At 40.4% G+C, this 21,632-nt stretch overlaps 1 protein-coding gene across 1 annotated transcript in view; it reads right to left on the minus strand.

The window, feature by feature from the left end:
* KDM3B (lysine demethylase 3B) overlaps positions 1 to 10,670 on the minus strand; it is a 46,782-nt gene extending 36,112 nt beyond the window's left edge. The window contains exons 1-6 of the mRNA XM_026858019.1: positions 10,651 to 10,670; positions 4,965 to 5,132; positions 3,644 to 3,757; positions 3,098 to 3,203; positions 1,469 to 1,593; positions 37 to 105 (exon numbers count right to left, since the gene is read on the minus strand). Of these exons, the coding sequence (XP_026713820.1) occupies positions 37 to 105; positions 1,469 to 1,593; positions 3,098 to 3,203; positions 3,644 to 3,757; positions 4,965 to 5,009 (459 nt within the window). The 5' untranslated portion in view covers positions 5,010 to 5,132; positions 10,651 to 10,670. The remainder of the gene's footprint in view (positions 1 to 36; positions 106 to 1,468; positions 1,594 to 3,097; positions 3,204 to 3,643; positions 3,758 to 4,964; positions 5,133 to 10,650) is intronic.
* Between the last annotated feature and the right edge of the window lie 10,962 nt (positions 10,671 to 21,632).

Below are 21,632 nucleotides of genomic sequence, written 5' to 3' on the forward strand. Positions count from 1 at the left end.
CACACTGTATATACAAGACCTGAACTGCTGTAGTACCTCGCTGGGAGACGTGTTATCCATCACCACATGAATCAGTCGAGGATCCACCGACTTTATTTCACCACTCTAATTTTTATGCACGTTGATATTGAGAAGGAAGAAAAGAGGACATTAGTTTTTATTTCAGAGTATGTAGTATCAACATAAGTGACCTTAAACACAGGGTTACTTGCAGCCCCTTCCCCATTTGACTTTTCTTTCTGTCCTGCTTCCTCAGTAACACTCCAGCCTTCCAGTTTACTTTCTACCCTTTTGTTCCTTCTCTATTTCAAAAACTTTCAGATTTGATTCCTATTACTGTTTCCTTGTGTATTTGCTCTACTGAACATCTCTAGAGGCATTCACTGCATTAACCACAGCTCTTCTTAAATGTGATTTACTGTTGTTCTAGCCTTCTGCACATTCACTCTGCTAGATGTAGAAAACTCTTCTGGAAGGAGGCACATCGGTTTATGCTAACCACCCTCACCAGCGTCTCCCCAAAAGGAGCAAGGAACACCCCATCTCTCTAACTGTGCTCGGAGGTTACCTTTTTATTTCACAGTAGATATGCAGTAAATTGGGAGCTTCCTGGCTTGTATCTACTGAAAGCATATACTCCACAGTTTCGATGCCTCTCTGACGTACTACACTTATTTACCATACATAGCACAATTTTTTCCTGTGCACCAGCAATAGATCTAGTGGTCAGAGCACAGGATCACTGCATTTGTACACAGCACTTACTGGGCACATTCAGTGCATTTGTTTTACACACGGAAAAGGCTTCGGGTGCAAGGGGCATGGGACGGGACCCACAAACCCCTAAGAGTGCTGCTGCTACAGTAACTTACACACAGCACCACAGACCTGTTTCTAGTTGCTCCTGACAAAGGAAGCCATGAGGAGCAGGCTGCTGCTCAGCCTGAACTACCTGTCAGGCTGCTCAGGACCACGTAATACAAACCAGGTACCTCCAGCCTGCACAGATCTTCTGTGCTGGTCACAACACATGCTAGGCCTACTGATAGGAACTGGGCAAAAGTAACAGCCTCAGCTCAAATACACCAAACCACCTGCAAAGCCTGTCAGACAGAGCCTGAGAGAAGACACAGGGAGACCACAAGTGTTACAGACCCAGAGGCTCCTTTCTGCACACCAGCATGCTCTCTCACCCAGAAAGCCACTCCCAATGGTTCTTCATATAGTGCTCATTGCCAAATAAATTCTTATAGGTTCTTTTGTAGACCTGGGCTGTGCATGATTGTTTATTGTGGAAAATCATCATAACAGAACAGAAATATTATGGGAATTGCAACATGGATAATTACTCATTTTTAAAGCAAAGACACAAGAACCAGAAGTACGAGTTCTGGTGAAGCTGTCATTCTCCATGAGATGTTGGGGAATGGTATTTTAGGAACACCAAAGCACTGCTTCATATTTTTACCTCAGTCACAGACACCTCCATAAGACGAGTTATTGGGTCTTGATGGCTCACAACACCACAAAGCCAGCTATTTTCATCCTCTGGTTGGTAAACCTTAACTCTTTGGCCTTGGACACTGTAAGGACCTGGAAAAGAAGAACTTTTGAGCACATTTTCCGGACAAGCTTCGTATCATACTAGCCAAGAGTCATAAAATAAAAAATTGTTCTGTGTGCATAATTAGGGCCGAAGTGTCATCTTTCAGGTGGAAAGAAATTAAAACACTAGGACTTCTGCTGAAAATCCTGCATAATCCAAGCATTCTGTTGTAAAAAGTCAGCAAGCTCTCACTGCTGTAACTCAAAGCTATTGTAAACTGTATTCATTTTGTCCTTACAAGAAACAAAAAACCAAAACAAAACCAAAAACAAAACGTGAAAGATCAAAATAAACTCACTCGAAAAAAGTCAAGCTAGACAGGGGCTCCTTGCTAAGTAAACTCTTTCTAACTTACAGGTAAGTAATATTGAAGCATCAATTTAGTGGACAGTCATAGCACTCTAACTCAGTCCAGATACATCAAATCTCAGTATAAACTGCATGCAGTTCAGAACAGAAACACCTATCTGTAACTGGAAAATTTGATATAACTGCACAAACATCCAACGTCTCTAAACCAACCAGTCTTAGTTCTTTGACACGAGTAATGGATCATCTACAGAAAGGTTTCCTCTGACCCTGCCCTCACCCTTCACACCAGCATGCAGAACTTTCTTCCAAACCCTAATTCCAGACAAAAAAAATCTTTAATATTAGATGACTGAAATTCACATAATCTATCAGCCTGTATCTGATACAACAAGAACTATGTGCTTCAGGAGAAGGCTCCAAACTGGACAATTCTGAGGCTACTTGCTCATGTAAGAAATATTGTCCTCATAAGCATTTTTACCAATAAATATTTCATTTAACCAAAGGCACCAAATCCCCATTAAGAATTACATCATCCTTCAAGTGTAATACAGTGGCCTACCTCTAAGGCAGCCACATGGCCCACAAACCCAAACTCTGGATAGAAAATCAATTCAGGAGCAGAGCTATAAGACCCCAGTCTGACAACAAAAACTCCAACGAGGCTTAACCTTAACACACAATCCAGACAACAGTTAAGGTATTAACTCCACACTGAACAGCCACACCATATCTTTTAACTTAAACAATAAATGTATTAATTCACAAAATGCCAAAATCTGAATATGACATAACAAAAGAAATTTTTTAATCATCAACAACTACAGAGTAACTTCACTTCTAAATTTCCGGAATTATAGAACAGAACCACAGAACATGAGCAAAACTTTTAAAATTCAAAGCTAAAACTTCAAATAAGGGAAGTTGTAAATACATGGCCGTTTATCAGTAACATGTTGTCCTACTTTAACTACATCTTCAGTAATCATCCCCAGTAGGTATTTCTGGTTGTATCTCAGCAACTGCTTACCTGTAAAGAACTTGCAAAACAATATGGAAAAGTGACCTTCCAAATCAAACAGTAACAGATACTATTATTATTCTCCTTCACAAATCCCAGCATAGTCGAAAACCATTCCACCGTAAAGTAGCTTTGAGATAGAAAAATCACAGTCTCACCTCTGCTAAATATCTCCTGAAGCTTCTGGTCACTGATCAATGCATTGACAGATTCTCTTAGTAAAGGCTGTTCCTGCAGAATCTGATTTTGACTCTCTGTTCCCATCTGCCAACAACAAACAGTTTTAACATAAAAGTATAATCTTTAAGGTAACAGAATCATTAGTTTTTAAGGGTCAGCTCTTCTTGGACTGTCTTCAGAGACTGACAAGCCAAAAAAAGTAAAATTAAGAAAAAAATTGCTGAACATGCGAGGAGGGAAAAAAGGACTAGCTATGCAAGAGCTGTTGCAAAAACTTCCACTGCAATTATCAGCTACAGGACACTTGACGGCCAGCTCTGCACCTGCCAGAATATAGGAACTAGGACTTTTCAAATGCAGTTAGAGGTTCATGTAAGCACCTGGAAAAGCAGGGAAACAAATGCAAATACATGACAGGGCAGTGAAAGAAAGGAGACAATTATATTTAAGTGGAACTGTGAAAAAAAAAATTAATCTGACAAGCACAGCATAAAGTTGTATTTGCACTTTAACTGAACAAATACCTGAAACAAACGTAATCCACTGGCATCAGACAGGAAACGTAAATGTCTGTCCAGAAGAAACTCCACTGGGACCACAGAGCCTAAACCCAGCTTATCTACTAGAGGAGTGAAGGTCTGTGATGAACAACAAAAAACAAAGGTTATAAAAATGGCTGAGCACACATACAAGCCAACAACAGCTGTTTTCACATGCTATTTACGTATCACAAAGAATAAAACCTTTAATTTCTCTTTATCACCCAGTGCCTGAGTTTTCTTACTCATTATGTCTAAGATAATAATTCTTGCAAGTGTGGCATATTACAAGAAGGAATTACAGAAAATTGCTTTACTTTTTCATTAGAACTCAAAGCAGACCTGAAAACACCTGTTGTGATATTTGTTTTTTTCATAGGTAAGCACCTTCCGATGCTCGGGTTAAAAATAAAAGCTATGCTACATATTCCAGGTATCACCTCCTTAAAGAAACATTTTTATTCCCATACAGAAGTCTAGGTGTAAGTAATTTATAGTCATATTATTAAAGGGGACCTTTTTTTGCTCATGTTTTGTGCAAAACTGAAGTTCCTAACAGGTGTACTGTTGATATTCAAGTTGCAGGACAAATCACTAGGGCTACCTAGCAGAATCGGAACGATAATCTCGTAACGGAACTGGACGATGGAAGAGGAAGCTGCCAACCACTGGAGTCTCTAAAACATGTTATCTGTGTCATGCTCACACTTACATGGTTTTAACACACAAGCATTCACAACATTTTTCACTTAACAGCTCTCATGAAGTTTGTTCACACTCCATTCTACTGTACACAACAGTGTATGTTGTGTAAATACATAATTTATCTTCTCAGTTTACGTAAAACTATTTCCTAGAAATGAATAGGACCACAGGAAAGACAATGAAGGATAAATATACTCAAGTGATAAATATACACTCAAGACCAAAAGGTTTATTCTCACAATTCAGAAAAAACTAACACACTCAAAAGTTCTAAAATAGGCAAAAATCATCTTTGAAAAGATATGTACCACACTTCTTCAGAGACCTACTGGCAAACAGTATCTCCCTTTTGTAAAGTAACCGCTTTCAATTTCTGGGGCAGGAACTGGAAGCACACGGCCCCTCAGATGCTGTTCCAAAGGCACCATAATTCCCAGTTAACTGACCTCATTCTCACCATTTAAAAAAACAACAAAAAAACATCCCCAAGCAATTTGTGGTACCTGCAAAATGGTACCTTCTATGATATCCAAGCCTGGTGTTTCACAGTGGAGTTGATGCAAACCTCTGAGGATATGAGAACTTTTGGCCAAATACTCACCAGTGCAGGCCACTGTGCCACTGAGACTCGAGCCCCTTGAAGCATAACTGGATCACTTCGAGGTGCCCAGACCAATGATCCTTCCAGCAGCAACACTATCACTTCTTCAGCATGGACTTTAACCCAGGCATGTTGCTTCCAGTTACAGCCATCAAATTCCACAAAGATCTGATAAAGAAATAATTAGAAGGCATTTCAGCTCTTTTCAGACACTGAATAGAAAAAAAATAGATTCCTACAATCCCTATGGATAAGGAGTCAGACTTGCTTTAGTCAGAAAAATTTGGATAAGCATTCTAATAACACTGATAGCTATTGAACATTACAAAGGAAACAGGAATCAAATTCACAGCAACTACTAACCTCTGAAAACTTATTTATCCCCAAACACACATCACTGGCTCCAAATGCTGCATTTCCCCATATAAAATTGGATATGAAAATTGTTCATCCCCAAATACAGCTCAATGCAAGCCTCTTTCACATCAGAATTTTTTTGAGAATTTAGACACTTTTACTTGGCACTTCAACAGATGGCCTGTATCAGTATGGTTGACTGAATTCACAGAATTAAATAAATCACCAGGAAAGTTTGTGTTTGTGAAATCCACTCTAAATCAGAAGTTTTGAGTTGCCTTATACATTATCAAAGTCCTCGAACCAAGTGCAAATATTTTAGATGTCATGAGATTATTCAGAAATAGCTACTCAGTGGATTGTTCATTACCTTATTTACAAGTGTGACATCATAAACCACACAATTCTAAATCACTATTCCAAGATATAATGCCCTTTTTGTCTATCACAAAGGACAAACGTTAAAGTCATATAAAATTACATGGCAAGAATGCCAAGAGGAGGGACGCAGGCTACAAGTCTCATTCCACATCCTAACAACTACGGCTATTAAATGTTAATGCAAGTCACATTCCAATCTTTAATCTACAGAATTTACATACTACACAAAGATAATCAATTATGTCAGATTAACAGCCAGAAATTCCTAATCAGCTAAGAAACACCTTAAGCTAGAAAGTCAAAACCGAGTTCTGTAATAATTACAAGATCAGTGGGCGTTAACAGAGCACTAACCAGACAGCTCTCTGCTTTACCAGTAATCCCTATTAAAAAAGTATTAGAGAGCACTCATATACTCCTCTTCCCCACTCCTCCCCCTAGACTCAAAAGCTCAAACTCCAAGGGGAAAGGGAGAGAATATGAAGCAATTCTCATGATGAATTCTTGAACTCCATTACTGCTTGAGCTGCCCTGCAGAGAAAGGAGACAGAACCTTTCAAGATATCCTTCCTTCAATTCGACAGATTTCAGCAATATAATGGAAATTGGACTGAACACCTTTCTGGTTTCAGTGGGTCTGTACCCTTCTTAACATTATATTTGTCCTACTTAGGCAGTAACATGTGACAAAGGACTATCAGGTAAGAATAATCAAATGGAATTGTTTATAAGTACAGTATTAGTGCGGTAATCATCTTGTTATCATACTCATCATGAAAGTGATATGAAAAAAGGTTGTCAAAAAGAACTGGTAGAATAACACTGACTTTGAAAAATATGCCTTTCTGCAAGATATTGAAGAACTGGATGAAAAGGAGGGATGATTTTATAAGGGAATACACAGGACCTCTCACTAGCACACCCCCTTAAATTAGCTGGCAAGGATCAAGGCAGACAAATTCAAACAAGCAATAAAGCGCAGCTCACCACTCTGTCCCAAATACATGAGGGTACCTATTAGGTTTATTTTTTCTTTATTACTTCACACAAGACTTAAGTCACCTTGCCTTGTGACACACATGAAGTAGGACTATAAGAAAATCTCTTCCAGCCTTAACCTATACGACACCTTACATTTCTATGAATTGTTATAAATTGACCAAGTGGAACAGCTGTACTTTTAGCTGACAATTTAACACATTACTCCCTGGTTTATAAAAAAGAAAAAAACACCACAAGAAATATATAACGTGTGATGAACTTTGAGACTGGTGTCTCATGCTTAAGAGGATGACTAAATTTTCTGCAAACACTGCGTACCCACCATAGCAGCAGCGACGCCACCTGCAACGTTCTAAACGATGTTACAGCAGGACCCCCCCCCAATCACCCACCACAGGCCGGAGGAGTTGGGGGGCTCCCCACTGACTGGGAGCTAGCCAGCGTTATTCCACTTTACAAGAAGGGCATGGGGGAACATGGGAGACCAAGCAGAAAGCTAAACAAACCTGGTCCTTTGCCAACCCATAAATCCCTCTGCCTAGTGGGGGATGCAGAACAGCAAGGACAGAACTTGGTAAAAGAAAAAGGGGGGGGGGAGAGACTCCTCTAAGCTTCTCTGAGGAACACCTCAAACAAAAGACCAAACAAACTTTATGCTTGAAAAGGAACTGAAGACTGATAAAAGGGAAACATCCCATCTCAGAAGGCGCCAAAGGCTGTATGATAGTCTGAGAAGCATGAAGTCTGTGAAAATCTGTGGTAATCAGGGGAAAGGTAAATGTGGCAGGGGAGATCACCACCGACTCAATTCAAGACAAAAAAACCTTCCCCTCCCCGCCTGTAAGAAGCATGTGTTCTAATTTACATCGCAAGAGAGACAAATTTAACCCATAGCAGAAGAATGCTGAGTTCTGCCCAGCCACAAAACTTTTGAAAAAGGCAGTCCACTCTGAGGGATGAGAATAAAAGGGGATGAGAGGTGACATTGGGTGGGACTTCAGGGCGAGCACTCCTAGAAACCGAAGACCCCCATAGGCAGGCCCGGCGCTAGATACCAGACCTGTGACCTCTCTCTTCCTCTCCCCAGCCCTCATCTCTACCCCTCTTCTCTTTTCCCCCTCTTCCCTGTCATCATTAAATACAAGGCATATCACATCGCTTGCCATAATTTGTTATATACTTATACTCAATTATCATGCATTCAATTAATGCACCATGGGAAATAAATAAATGTTTATGTATGGACTTTGAGACTTGTTTCACCACTGTCCACTCCATTGGGGATTTATGAATGTATGTCACTTGTCACCCTCTTCTGAGTGGAAAATGTGACAGGGCAGACCCAGGGAACTACAGACCTGTTAGTCTAACCTCAGTACTAGGAAAAATTACAGAAAATCACACAGGGTGCTACCGAAAGACATTTAAAGGACAATGCAATCATCGGGCAAAAGCCAGCATAGGTTCACAAAGGGACAATCCCGTTTATCTAACTTAATCTCCTCCTGTGATGAGACCACCCATGCAGTAGATGAAGGGAAGGCAGTAGATGGGAGTTTTTCTGGATTTTAGTAAGTCAGTTACTATCCCTCACAACATCCTTCTGGACAAGTTCTCCAACTGTGGGATGAGCAGGTTCACAGTACACTGGGTGTAGAAGTGGCTGAAGAGCAGAGCCCCAGCGCGAGGGCGCTGCTCTTCGGTGTGTTTATCTGTAATCTGCACGCAGGAGTCGAGCTCACCATTAGCAAGTTTGCTGAGGATGCCAAACAGGCAGGTATCTCAAGGGATAAGAGGCCCTGCAGAGAGCTCTAGATAGACTGGAGCATCAGGCAATCATCAGTAGCATGAAATGTAGCAAGAAAAATGGCAGATTCCACACCAGGGACACAGTAATGCCAGAGCCAAGGGTAAACTGGGAGCGTAGCCCTGGGGAGCAACCCTGCAGAAAGGGCCTGGGGGTGCTGGGGGGCAGCAGCTCAGCAGGAGCCAGCAGTGTGCGCTGGCACCAGGAGGGCAAAGCTGCATCACAGCAGGTTCAGGCTTGACATCAGGGAGCATTTCTTTACTGAGAGGATGCTCAAACACTGGGACGGGCTCCCTGGAGGGGGCTCGATGCCCCCGGCCTGTCAGTGCTGAAGAGCATTTGGGCCGTGCCCTTCATAACGTGCTTGAACTTCTGGTCAGCCCTGAAGCGGTCAGGCAGTTGGACTAGACGACTGTTGTAGGTCCCTTCCAACTGAAGTATTCTACCCCATCACTTAACTCAGCAAACAGACTTTACAGTTTTTCCTTCTAATATCCAAGACCCATGAATGAGGTCAAAAGGAGAGAAAAGACATTATCATAACAAGACCATCTCTCTCCCCTGCAAAACAGAGAAGTCATGACAAGTTTGTTTTACACACTTTATATTCAATATTCAGTTTCTACCACCTTTGTATGATCAACATGAGCAATGGAGTCCTGCCAAACTTTGGCTTACAACCATTAAAAAAGGAGTTACTAAGTCAATACCCAACAGAGTATCTTCCTACACACAGATACGCAGGACAGCTGTTCTTGATCCATGCAACACCACACATGATATCGTCCATAGATCTCAACAGATCACACAGCAACAAAAGGATGAAACTCTCAATATGAACAGTGATGTCCTCAGTTTCTGTTTCCAGAATCTGCAACAGAAATCACTTTGTGTACTGGGTGCACAAGAAGCAGAAGCTGACTTGCACAGCACCCCAAGTATTTGTGCACATATCAGTGTGTATTACAACAGAAAACTACAGCATATTCATAAGCTGATGCCCAGTATGCTTAGATTCTATGAGAAAAAACACTAAGGGAATCCTGAAAGAGGTACCTCAAGCAAGGAAAGCAAGGACAGAAGAGAAAGACTTGAGAGTGAATAAACATATTTCCTTTGATATTTGACGTGGTAAACAGGAATATTCTACCTTTGCTGAAAAACCCAGGAGTCTTATGCAAAGTGGCTGCACAGTAACTGAGAATTTACTGGTCTTCTCCCTCATGTTAATTTGAAAACTCAGTAGTTCTGAGTCAAGAGGGAAACGTCTGTATGCTAAAGCCCTGGCTACAGCAGAATAAACTCTCTCTCACACGTATCAACAGCCCTACAGTTCACAGGGTCACATCCACCGACAGGATCTCCTGGCACCCTCCCACCTCCGCACACGACCAGCTCGGAGAAGCCACTGGTGAGAACAGAACCTCTGTTAACAGCAGGGCTTTTCAACAGCCACACTGATGATGGCAGCTAGATACCACTTAGTGCAGGTATGCCTGTATCATTAAAAAAAATATGTTGCTTAGACACCTGCAGGATTTCCCAAGTTCTCCTATGGGGAAAAATGCCTCGCCTAAGCAATATCTGATTACAAACAATAAAGATTTCTATGTTTTGGTGATTTGGGATTTTTAACCAACAAACCCAGGATTTTCTTCCAACACAAAAAACCCCAGAGCGTGCACACACCTGTAATTCTCACACCCGCCTTGGTTTCTCTGCTTTATTTGATACACAAAGACAGCCTGAAGCATTTTTTCCAGAAGACACTCTTGTCTAGCTACTACCCTAACATCCAGACTTTAACACACTACAGAGAACTACAGTCTGGTTCAAATGGAATTTCCCCTAAAGTTTTCCAACATCAGTTCCACTATAAAAGCAGCAACAATAGGAAGACCATAGCACAGATAATACAGATATATTGGCCTTTTTCATGACATGACACACAGGCTCTAAAGCATCATTTATAATAGAAAAAATACTGTAGCTTATCACATTAAAATTTGCATCTAATGTAGATGCCATCTGTGAAAAACATACAATCCGTACATTTTAGGGTTTTATATTTTATAAAAAGCAGAAGATGGCAAAAAATCCAAGTTCAAAAATATTCCTTAAAATGGTCTTAAATTTTACCTAGTTTTGAAAGGAAGGATGGTCCATCAGTTGCTAGAGAGTAGCCAGAGACCCAGGTTCAATTCCCTGCTTCATCAGAGGCTTCCTGAATGACCTTGGTCAAGCCATTTAGTCTCATTGGCTGAGTTTCCCCATCTGTAAATTGGAATAATAGTACTTATGCCCAGAAAGGAGGCATTGGTAGGAATCTGTTGCAGACTACCAAGTAAAACTGGGTAACGAGTTGGTCCATGACCTCTTACTCACAAGGCAGAAAGAACTACATTGTCCACATGTGGGAGAGGAAAGAAGGGAAAATAGATACTGAGATTTCAGCTTGAGAGACACATCCAAGATCTCATGCAGCTAGACCACCACTAAATGAGATTTGCAAAGCAATATTCTGGAATCCGTTGTGTGAGATAAAGATGCTTCAAAACCTTATAGCTTTCAATCCAGTAATCATGCTTCAAACTATTTCTTACAAGCAAAGGCAAAAAAATACCATCTGAAATACACACACACACACACACACACACACACACACACACGGTGTTTTACTGCAGCTGATTCCCAAAGTCAGGAAAATTAGGGGAAAAAATAAGGAAGAAATCCTCTTCTGCAATAATTTGTATCGAGCCAGACAAAAAGTAGATTTTATCACATGACTAAGAAACCACAGTTATTAGACAGAACAACTATGCTTAAATGTTGATACCGATTAAGACACTAAATACATTACTAAAATCAGAACATACACATAGGATTTCCTTGACACTTTCCTATGCTTGTAACACATAGTGAAAATTAAGCAAGACAATCAAAAATGCTTTGGACAGGCTCTAGGGCAGAAATAGTATTAAAACAGCAGGAGCTAGAGAAACCATAACTCTGCTAAAGGCATAACCTTATGGCACAGCAAGCAGCTAATAAATGGCCACAAATATTTGTGCTTCTGTTTTGCAGTTGAAGATGAGTACTGGTATCACCTGAGCCAACCCCTAACGTGCACAGTCACCTACCACAGCACTCAGCAATTTCTAATGAAGATGAACATGTTTATCAATCAATGGGTTCCTGGTAACAGCAACATTTTTTTTTGCAAGAGCTTAACAAAATACCTGCCTTCATGTACTTTAGACTTTTTAAAAAGCCCTTCTTTCAACAATTTCAACAGTTAAGGAGCCAGTTATGCAGGACAAGGAATTAATCTGATTGCTAGCCTCAGTGTGGTTCTGGCCAAAAGAGAGGACAGCATGAAAATAAAAACAAAACTATAAAAATGACAGGTCTATCTCAAATCTGATTTGATAAAATTATTTTGTTGAATAATCAAGGTGGTTTTGTTTTGTTTTGTTTTACTTCTGTATAATATTAGTGTCACATTGTACTAAATACATTCAAGAGTACAAGTTAAACACACAGAAAACATGAACCTAACAGATCCCAAACCCTGAGGAGTACTCAGTGTGAATTTCAGGCTTTGGTATCAGGTCCAATACTACTTAGTTCTGATGCATTAGAGACCCAGAAACACATCACCAATGATAAAGCTGGCAGTCTATTACAAAATTTCCAAAGGAAACAACAACAATGACAGTACTGTCCTATCTCACTTTTTCTAGCAGGCTGATGGCATCAGAAAATACACCTGTAATGCTGCCAGTCGGAAAACAACGGCCTATTTCTTTGCTGTAAGATGTTGGACATACCCAGAACAATGCATTGCATCCCGAGAAACAATATCTGAAGTATTCAACAGATGCAAGCGATTTTTTTTTAAATGAACAGCTTTTTTTTTCAAAATATAGTTTTTATAATCTTCAGTTGCATACAGCACAATAACAATTTTGCCTCACTTTACTATTCATGCTTTCCCAGAAAAATGTGAAAAAGCTTTGCTAATTCATTGCTACAAAGAAAGAGCAGTAACTTTCTCATATAAAAGTTACTTAAAAACATTCACGGGTACAAACAGATTAGACAGTTAAAGGCCCTGTCATTCTTTGCTTGAAGAAAGATTACCAAGTCTTCACAGTAGAGAAATACATGTCTCGCACCTTGGATTTAGGCTTTGGAACATTTCTGTGTAACATTTCACACCAGGAAAAGATAGCCTATTTGCTGAACACAAAACCCAACTATTCTCTGATAAAATGGAAGCATTTGACTGAGGGTCTTCATAGGAATCTGTTCTAGTTCCAAAAATGAAAGTGTTTGAGAACAGTCACTGAATATTGTAACAGACACCAGGATTCAGCAGAAACCTGAGAAACTGCCTCCGATCAGAGCACAACAGTCACGAAAGTAAGCACAAGGTGCTAAACAAAGGCAGAAACTACCAGTAACAGGACAAGTAACAGTTTCATGGAAAAAATATTAGATTATAATGGATCACGAGGTGGTACGCATTCAGCTCTCATGCTATTTCAAAAAAGGAGAGAGCTATACATAAACAGCTGCACAGTGCACAAACCACCTGAAGCGACTGCCCCTCTACTCAGCCTCAGTCAGTTCTCTGCTAAAATACTTATGACCAGTTTGGGTCAGAACAACGGGAGACAGCAGAAGAAAGCAAACAGGAAAGATCAAAGGTCTAGAAAATGCAAACTTTGGAGCGGTCAAATCTTATTCAAAAAAAAAGAATACTGAAAAGAGAATTAATAATATGATCTTCATGAGAGGCCTGCCGAAAAAAGACTAAACAACCCTATTTGATCTGTCCACTACAGAGATGAGACAATACTGGGATTAAAATCTGCCCAAAAATAATTGGATAAGAAAATTTTCTTGAATGACAGGTTGCAAGAACAGAAGCAATGAAGAGACTACGCAGGGACACCGTAAAGGCCTCTACAGAGCAGAGATGGAAAAGAGGCTACAGAAACATGTCGGGAATGGCACTGGTGGAATGAATGATGGTTTGATGCAACAGGATGGAATGACAACAAAGAGAGATGGAAGTGGACAAATATGTCATTATTATTCAAAGGTGATCACTTATACAAATAAAGCTAAAAAGTGACAGAACACAGTATGACGGAGAATCAAATCAGCCTTGGACACCTTTCTGGAACACCCTTTATGCAAGCAAGCTGTTGGGGCCAATACAGAAATAACCAGTTGTATGGCCATTTCACAAACAACTACTGAATCAAAATAGCTGCCTAGAATTTAAATCTCTCTTGGCTGGCATTATGACCATTGCTTTTGAAGTCTGAACAATGATCTGGCACCGCAGTAATATATAGCAAACTATACGGTAAAATTTAGATCTTAAGAGTACACAAATATAGAGTATCTGAAAAATATGAGTTTGTTTACTCTGTTCATTTGACACCACAATGACGATAGTTTCCCTTTCTGGTTTTTGTTTTGGTTTTTGTGTGTTTGGTTTTTTTTTTACTTTAACAAAGGAGGAAAAAGAAACATTTTGAGATTAGTAAATAACAGAATGATAGGGGGAATTAGGAGCAACTGCAAAACAAGAACACCATAGTTAAATTCTGTAATTATCCTAAAACACCAGACAGAACCTGGCTTAGTAAGTTCTTTAAAAGAAGAATTTAAAAATCCACCAAAACCTGCAAAACATATTTCAGCAAAAATAGTAGAGAAAATCGTTCCTGAAAATACTGGTCTTCTAGTACCTCATTATGTGGCTCAATATTTAGATGAGTTGGGTTAAGTAGATAGGAAAGAAAGAATGACAAAGTGCCAAAAGAAACAGAATCCACCACAGTGTTCTGTTAGTATCCCGTTTCTTTTGGTATTATTGCACTTCCAGCTTCAGCATTGCTACTGGCCCTAACGCTGGCCACACATATGGAGGAAAACGTCAAGTGATGTGAATATCACAGCTCAAAATCAGTGCTGGAAAAATGCAAGGGAAGAAGTCTCAATCTTCGGAAAGGCCCTACCCCATCCTGTACCCAGCTCGGTCACTGCAGAGCACACTGCAAGTGCAGCCTGCAGTTATTGGAAGGGCCCGGACACCGCTGCCCCACTGACACCACAGTCCATGGTCTCCCCTCGAACAAGCGACCAGCAGACACCACGGCGGTTCATCCAGGGAACGCCTGGCCGGGAAACTAGACACACACAAGGAACTGTTCATTTCCTGCAGTCTTCCTCCATGCTGTTCGCTTGTGGGTCCAATGACCCACAACCATCATGCACGAGAGAGAGGAAGGGCAATTACTTTTTTTTTTTTAAGTAGTAGCTAGCTACTATATTGACTTAGTAACATCAGACCAAACTCTTCCACTGAACTCTTCATCGACAAGTTTTTTCTTACACATTAAGAGCAGGAACATAAATCCCTGGACTACTGTCTCTCTCACATGCTGCACTGCTTTTTTCCACTTTATCCAGTAACACTCACAACTGTCAAGCAGCTGAACACTTCCAGATACGAGCCGAGCTGGCCAGTTTTGACTTAGGCCAAACAAGAAAATGACCATGCCAGCTATCTCTTGTGGATAACAAATGCTACTCAAGTCAAATTTAGGATCTACAGTAACCTCACAGCGCTGTGGCTGCACGGTCACCATGAGTCTACCAAACCAACTGAACTGAAAACTGCAAAGCCATGCACGGCCGACACAGTGCCACTCTATGCAAGGCGTATCTCAAGCCAGTTACGTAACATCCCTCACACTCTGAAATGAATCCAGTAATTGTGGGGTATTTTTACACCAGGCAGAGCCAAATATGTTAATCACTATGCTTTGCATTTTAAGAGGAACTTCACTTCAGAAAATGTTTGCATTCCTGCAGAAACTTCCTGCCATAGGAGATCTCCTTGCTGCACAGCCAGAGACAGACTGCCTTCTGAAGCTGCACCAGCCCATTCCATACACTGAGAACTCATTCACCACTCCCCAGGCCTATCCTTAAAAAGCGACACCTTTTTTCCTTATACTAAAATTAACAGTTCTGAATTTTCTCTGCTATTAGTAACTTGAAATATTTGAGCTACTAGAAAGTATGAGTTCCACAGACTAAGTTTGTTCTGGAAATACATATTTTTGTCAGATATTGTGCTTTTTGTGGTTATCTCTTCTAAAATTCATCTTTACCTGATGTCTGCCCGCATCCCAATCAAAGTATCATAAAACCAACTTCAGTGAAATAATAGCAAGACAATCTTTTCTGACTGCTGTTTCTGCAGCTACTTGGACTGTAAAGACAATGACATCTTTGGTTTTGCAAAACAAATCACCCAGAAATCTCTAAATAGGCTATTCCTAATCCCAAGTATTCTACTACCGAATTATCAGCAAGAAAAGAATGAGGACTCCCAGTTCAGAACTCTGAAGGAAAAGCAACACCTTAAATTGCAGGTTTGATACCCAGACTTTTTAAACAATTTAAAATTGGTGCCTGTGTAATTGGCAAGTGGAAAAATACACTTGTATTAAAAATAAAAAAGAACCTGATAACTATTAGTCTATTAAGACAATACAGGTGGTTTGCCAGATATTACAATAAGTTTCAGGTGAGGGCTGAGGAGGGGGCTGCAAATAAAAGAATGGCAATAAATGGAAGGAGTTAAAAGTGAAAGTTTTAGCTACATAGCTTATATATGCTATGAAGGAGTTTCTCTTACTGCATCTAACCTGACCTTGAGTATCCAAAGCATCAAATGGCACTGCACTGAAAATGAGGAATGCTGGGATTTACAAAAGCTTAAGGGGGATGGTAGAAGTAGGATGAAAATTACTAGTTTTAAAACAGCAAGTACTAGGACAGCAGAATTACTATTGAAACATTATTAATAATGTCCGTGACAAAGCTAGCATAAAAAGTATTAAATTTCTTTAGACACATTCCTGGCCTCAAGTCTAATAGTACCTTATGCAGATCAGAGAAGAATCTGAGGAGGTTTTGGAAGTTCTTCCCATCACAGACTCTGAAAATCTGCTATTCCAGTTGTTAACTGGTTTGCCTCACTCTTTTTCCTTTGTTTTCCAAGTCTGGCATCTTCCTTGAAAAAACTTAGCGATAAAGTAGTAGTACATCGTGGTTTTGCTGTGTTTTATAGATTAAATGGGATAAAGTAAAAAAATTATTTTATTAGATGATAGACCACATGACTATAGTTAAAAGAAACTCAAAGAAAAGCTTTAACCTGGAGCTTAATGCCACATTCTCAACAATCTGAAAATAAGAAACCAAAGCTATTCTTCCTAAGTAGAAAATTATGCTATTCATACAAAGAATGTCTAAGAAACTGTCACCTCCCTCCCGAGTTGCCCACCTCAATGTCATTTAGCATACTAAGCAACTTGAACAAATGAAACTCATCTCTGAATACAGTCATTAACGTCAAAATGAACTAGGTGGACATCAACAAAACCACGGTCTTTTGGAGGAAATTCAGAAAGATGGCAAAAGGTCTGCTAAGCACACAAAAACTGACTATACAAGAAAATCTCCCCATGTTTCTTTGTGTTTTGCAAACGGAGTGTCACCATCTAGTGTAGGTGAGATACTAAAAAGGGACTCCCAACAACAGGTACCAGCAACGAGGCAGCCACTGCCAAGCAGCACTACCTCAGAGAGCACGGGGAGTTCATCAGCGGTAACAGGACAGTAGTAAGATTTTTTCCAACTACAAATAAGCCCACAATAATAAGTTTCAGAATAAAACATACTTAGAAACTACAGAAGAAAAATAAACCTGCCACTGATTGACAAGGTGGATGCCTTGATTAGATAGCATCTATTTAATCTAATTAGATTAGAACATCTAATCAGAAGGAGGTAGCACAAATTATGACTTGCAGAGACACCAGCGGCTTTCACAGGGAAAGCATGAAGCATTGTGCAGGTAACCCACATCGCGGCACAGTGACCTCAGGACAATACTGTGGAGGTAAAACTGAGTTTTGTTTTGGTTCTGTAATCAGGAGCTGAAACTGGAAGCATTAAGACTACTTAGAGAGCACTAACACTACCGAGAGAAGTTACTGTATGAGCAAATGTATTTTATGACCACATTAAAAAGCTATTCAACAACCAAACACAAACATGATACTCAAACTCTGATTACACCGTGCAAGTCTTCTTGGAAAGACATTTCTCTAAGAACATGATGTGGCTATATAGAAATACTTTTGCAGTCACCATCAGCTTGGAAGTTAAAAAAAGTAGGAGCTCTGTAAAAGCCTCAAGCACATGGTGGCAACACGTAAAAGTCAAAATATGTGCATGGAAAAACCCTAGAGATGTGAACAATCACAGGACGGATCTTGAAGGAAAAAAAAAATTGTCTCTAGTTAATAATCAAGGAATTCACTGAAGCGCAGAACAAGATCAGCCAAAAGCAAACAACTACTCAGCACAGAGAACGTGCCCAAGTAACATGTATAAACATACTACACACAGAAGACTTCCTACAGAAAAAAAATTAATGCCTTTTTCCTTCAGAGATTAAAACTACAAAACAGATTTCTTGAAGCAGTTGCTTGGTTAAAACACTGGCCCACCTTTTTCATCCACAGTCTTTAGGAAATGGACTGCCATCAAAGCAGAGACATAACACAGTAGTAACTCAAGACAAACCCCAAATAACTTTGTCATAACCACTTGTATTTCAAGCAGAAGTTGCTCCACATCCACAAGTCCATGTGTTTTCACCTCCTACAAAATCATCAGTCTTCCATTTGAAACCCGACAGAAAGAAGTACACCAGTATTCCCCAGGAATTCCTGCGGCGGGCAGTGCCCTGCAATCACACCAAGAAGCATAAACAAACAGCAGAAACCTTTCCAACTTCCAATATCAACACTGATACTTCCACTGAAAACTGAGAAAACATCTTAGCAGGGATGTAACAGAAACCTGACTTTCTGCAACCGTCTGAATGACAAAATGGACTCCCAGCTGCCAACCTGTAGCTCAAAAACCTCATCAGTTAGTGCTGAACAATCGCACGATTCCGTCTTTCATTTTTATTTGAAGTGTGTGACACATACAACCCCCTTAGAGAAAAACACACCAACAAATGTGTCAAGGCAGGGACCTAAGTTATGATTATAGGTACTAGTATTCAACTTGCTAAATTTTACTCTGTTTGCACAGCTCTCGAGTCTACTGCTTTGTGCAGCCATAACTAAAAATTCAGCTGAATAAAGTGACTATATTCACCAAACAGATCGCAAAACATATGGTTTCTACTCTCCCAGCTTATGGTATTCTATCTGGTAAGAAGCAAGCCCTGTACACACCATGTCAACACTGTCCACCCAAGAAGATAAACTGCCAGAGGAAAAATATGCTATGTTTTGACAATGATGGGAAAAAAAACTAAGGTCTTGCCAAAGTATATTTTATTTTTCTAGCCTTTTTTCCTTGTTTCTGTTGTTACACTTCAACACTACAAAACAATTCAATAATGCCAAAACAAATAATTTTGATGAAATCCCTGAATCTCTTCTGTCTGTAATTGGAACATTCAACTTCTTAAAAGGCAAACAGTTTGATCTACTAATGCAAACACTTATGAGGAGCTTCCTGCAGACAGATTTTGCCAGTACACAGTAACTTTCCAGCTCTCACTTGCAAAAGCTAGATCTGAATAGTCCTATTAATTTAATGTGCAAGAACACTACATCCTTCATATTGCTTCTATCAATACAAATAAAACTTGCAGATGCAATTACCACTAAATATAAAGACAATGGGCTAACTCTAGTAAGACATTCCTTGAATACACATTCTAAGCAATAAGCCTATTTGAGCAGCAATTTTCCAAAGCCCAATGAACGTGCTCACTAAGTCCGAACTAGGGAACCTGAAATCTTTGATTCTGCTGCCACAAACACCATGCAGGAGGAAGCGGAGATGACCCTCCAAAGCCAATCCAGTATTTACAAGTCAGTGAGCTCTACAGAGCATCCACTGCCAGATCAGCAAACACTTATAGTCCTTCACCGATGCAAATATATACACAGCAGTCATGCTATGTGTGATTTCACGGCTAAGCATCATTTCAGAAAACTTCCACCCAGCAGTCTACGGTGGAAGCCTTAACAACGTCAAGTCCTTCCACAGCAGCATGGGGACACCCACGTCTCAGGAGCACAGGACGGGGCAGCCCTGGCAGGGGAGACCCACGACCAGGGGCCTCAGGCCGTGCCCAGCACAGCCGCTTCTTCAGTGACACAAATGTAAAACACTCAAGACTGCCCTATCAAAAGCAGTGTTTCTGTCCTGGGAGCTCACCTTCTCAAACTAGAGCTTCCGTATTTCTACCTAGACTTTCCCAAATATATTTATTTTGTTTAAGTCCAGTAGGTTTAAAATATACTGAAATTACTGCAGACATACACATCAGCATAGCCCATGTTCCATAGTGCAACACTTCCTAAAATATCAGAAACACTGCACAAGGGTCATGTAGGTGCAGTGAACATCCAAAGTGGGCATATCCACAGTCGCCAGGAATAAAGCAGTTCAACTGAAACTCCTGCACCTGTGCAGTAATGGCTACCAGGTGTCAAGAAATTGTATCATCCTCAAATACAGAAAAGGGGTGGGGGAAGACAGCAACTTGGGAGTATCTTGGTTAACAGAAACAGGGAAGACAGCAGGGTGAAAAGGCACCCAGGGGACAAGGGTCAGTGGTGACCAGGACAACTCCACAAAGGGTTTAACCAAACGTGTGCAGGCTAACAAGCCTCTCCGGCACACTGCCCCACAAATTTTATTACTTTTACTGCTCCATAACCTGTTCTTTAAAGGAACAGCCCTTCACCTCCCAGCCCCATTGCCAGCTCTGACAACACCACCACCAACCTCACTCCTACCAACTCCTTCCACACCTGCCCTGCCCCTCACTGCCGGGCGAGCAGGACACGGGGACAACGGCTCATTAGCTTGATCTCCATCCACCCTATTCCTCATCTATAAACTTGACAACCACCTCAAATCTGCCAAGAGAATTTTGCAAGTCACACTGAATTTCCTCTACTGCAATTACACTGCCAAAGCAGCCAAGACTTTTTTTTTTTTAAATAAACTTATTTTTACATAAACTACAAATCCAGAGGTATTCCATCCCCCTCATACCATCCCTGCTCCCTGCATTTCAGCAGTACAAATGGTTACAGAATCCCTCACAACCCTATTGAGCCCAGAGAAAAGTAATCAGTAGAGCCACAGATGACACTGCCCGCCATATGAATGCGAACTTTTCAGGGTGGATGTTCACCTTTCGCACATGGGAAGACAGACAAAACAAGAGAACAGAAATTCTGCAGCAGACACACATGCACAGCTGGCAAGAACTTTCACACCCTATCCCAAACAGACCGTACATGCACATTTCCCCACATTCTTCTCTACTGTTAAGATGACTTCCAAGTAGCATCCAAAAAGTGCTTGAGAGCACAAAAATCTAAATCCAGCCTTGTTCCAGCATCCCTCATCTACTACTAACAGTCTCCAGACAGGAAGAGATTATTTTTCAATGTGAGCTAGTTAGAAAAACTAGTTGAAATACCCTGATAATTATCGTTAACACAAACATTTCTGATACTTGCAAAGTAAATTAAGCTTATTCCACAATTCAGATCATTTCTAAATATCAACTGTATTCAATGAAGCCCCTTATGAATAAGATACTTCAGATTGCTACATGTTTCTGTTAAGCTGTGAATCTACATATCACGTACAAGTGAAAAGGTCTTCAGAATACATTAAATTCTATGTGCAGATTACTGTAGGAAACAGATAAAAACACAGACATAGAAAAACTTGTGAGACACATGACTTACTATCCATAATGGGGGAAAAAATAAACCAACCCTTTCTCTACCTTAAGAAGCATATGTGGATTATTCCAAAACATTATTACTCCAACCACCTTGTGTCCTAGGCCTCCTAACTTCCACTGTATTTGTATAGTGTGTCCATGCATTAAAACAGTCATCTCAGGCACTTTTCCGCAGAAGCAGTACTGCCCTGCACATGACATGTTGAGCTGTTCTGCCGTT

The sequence above is a fragment of the Athene cunicularia genome (genome assembly GCF_003259725.1).
Source record: "Athene cunicularia isolate RWA chromosome 13 unlocalized genomic scaffold, athCun1 chr13_part1, whole genome shotgun sequence".
In the NCBI taxonomy this organism is placed as follows: Eukaryota; Metazoa; Chordata; class Aves; order Strigiformes; family Strigidae; genus Athene; species Athene cunicularia.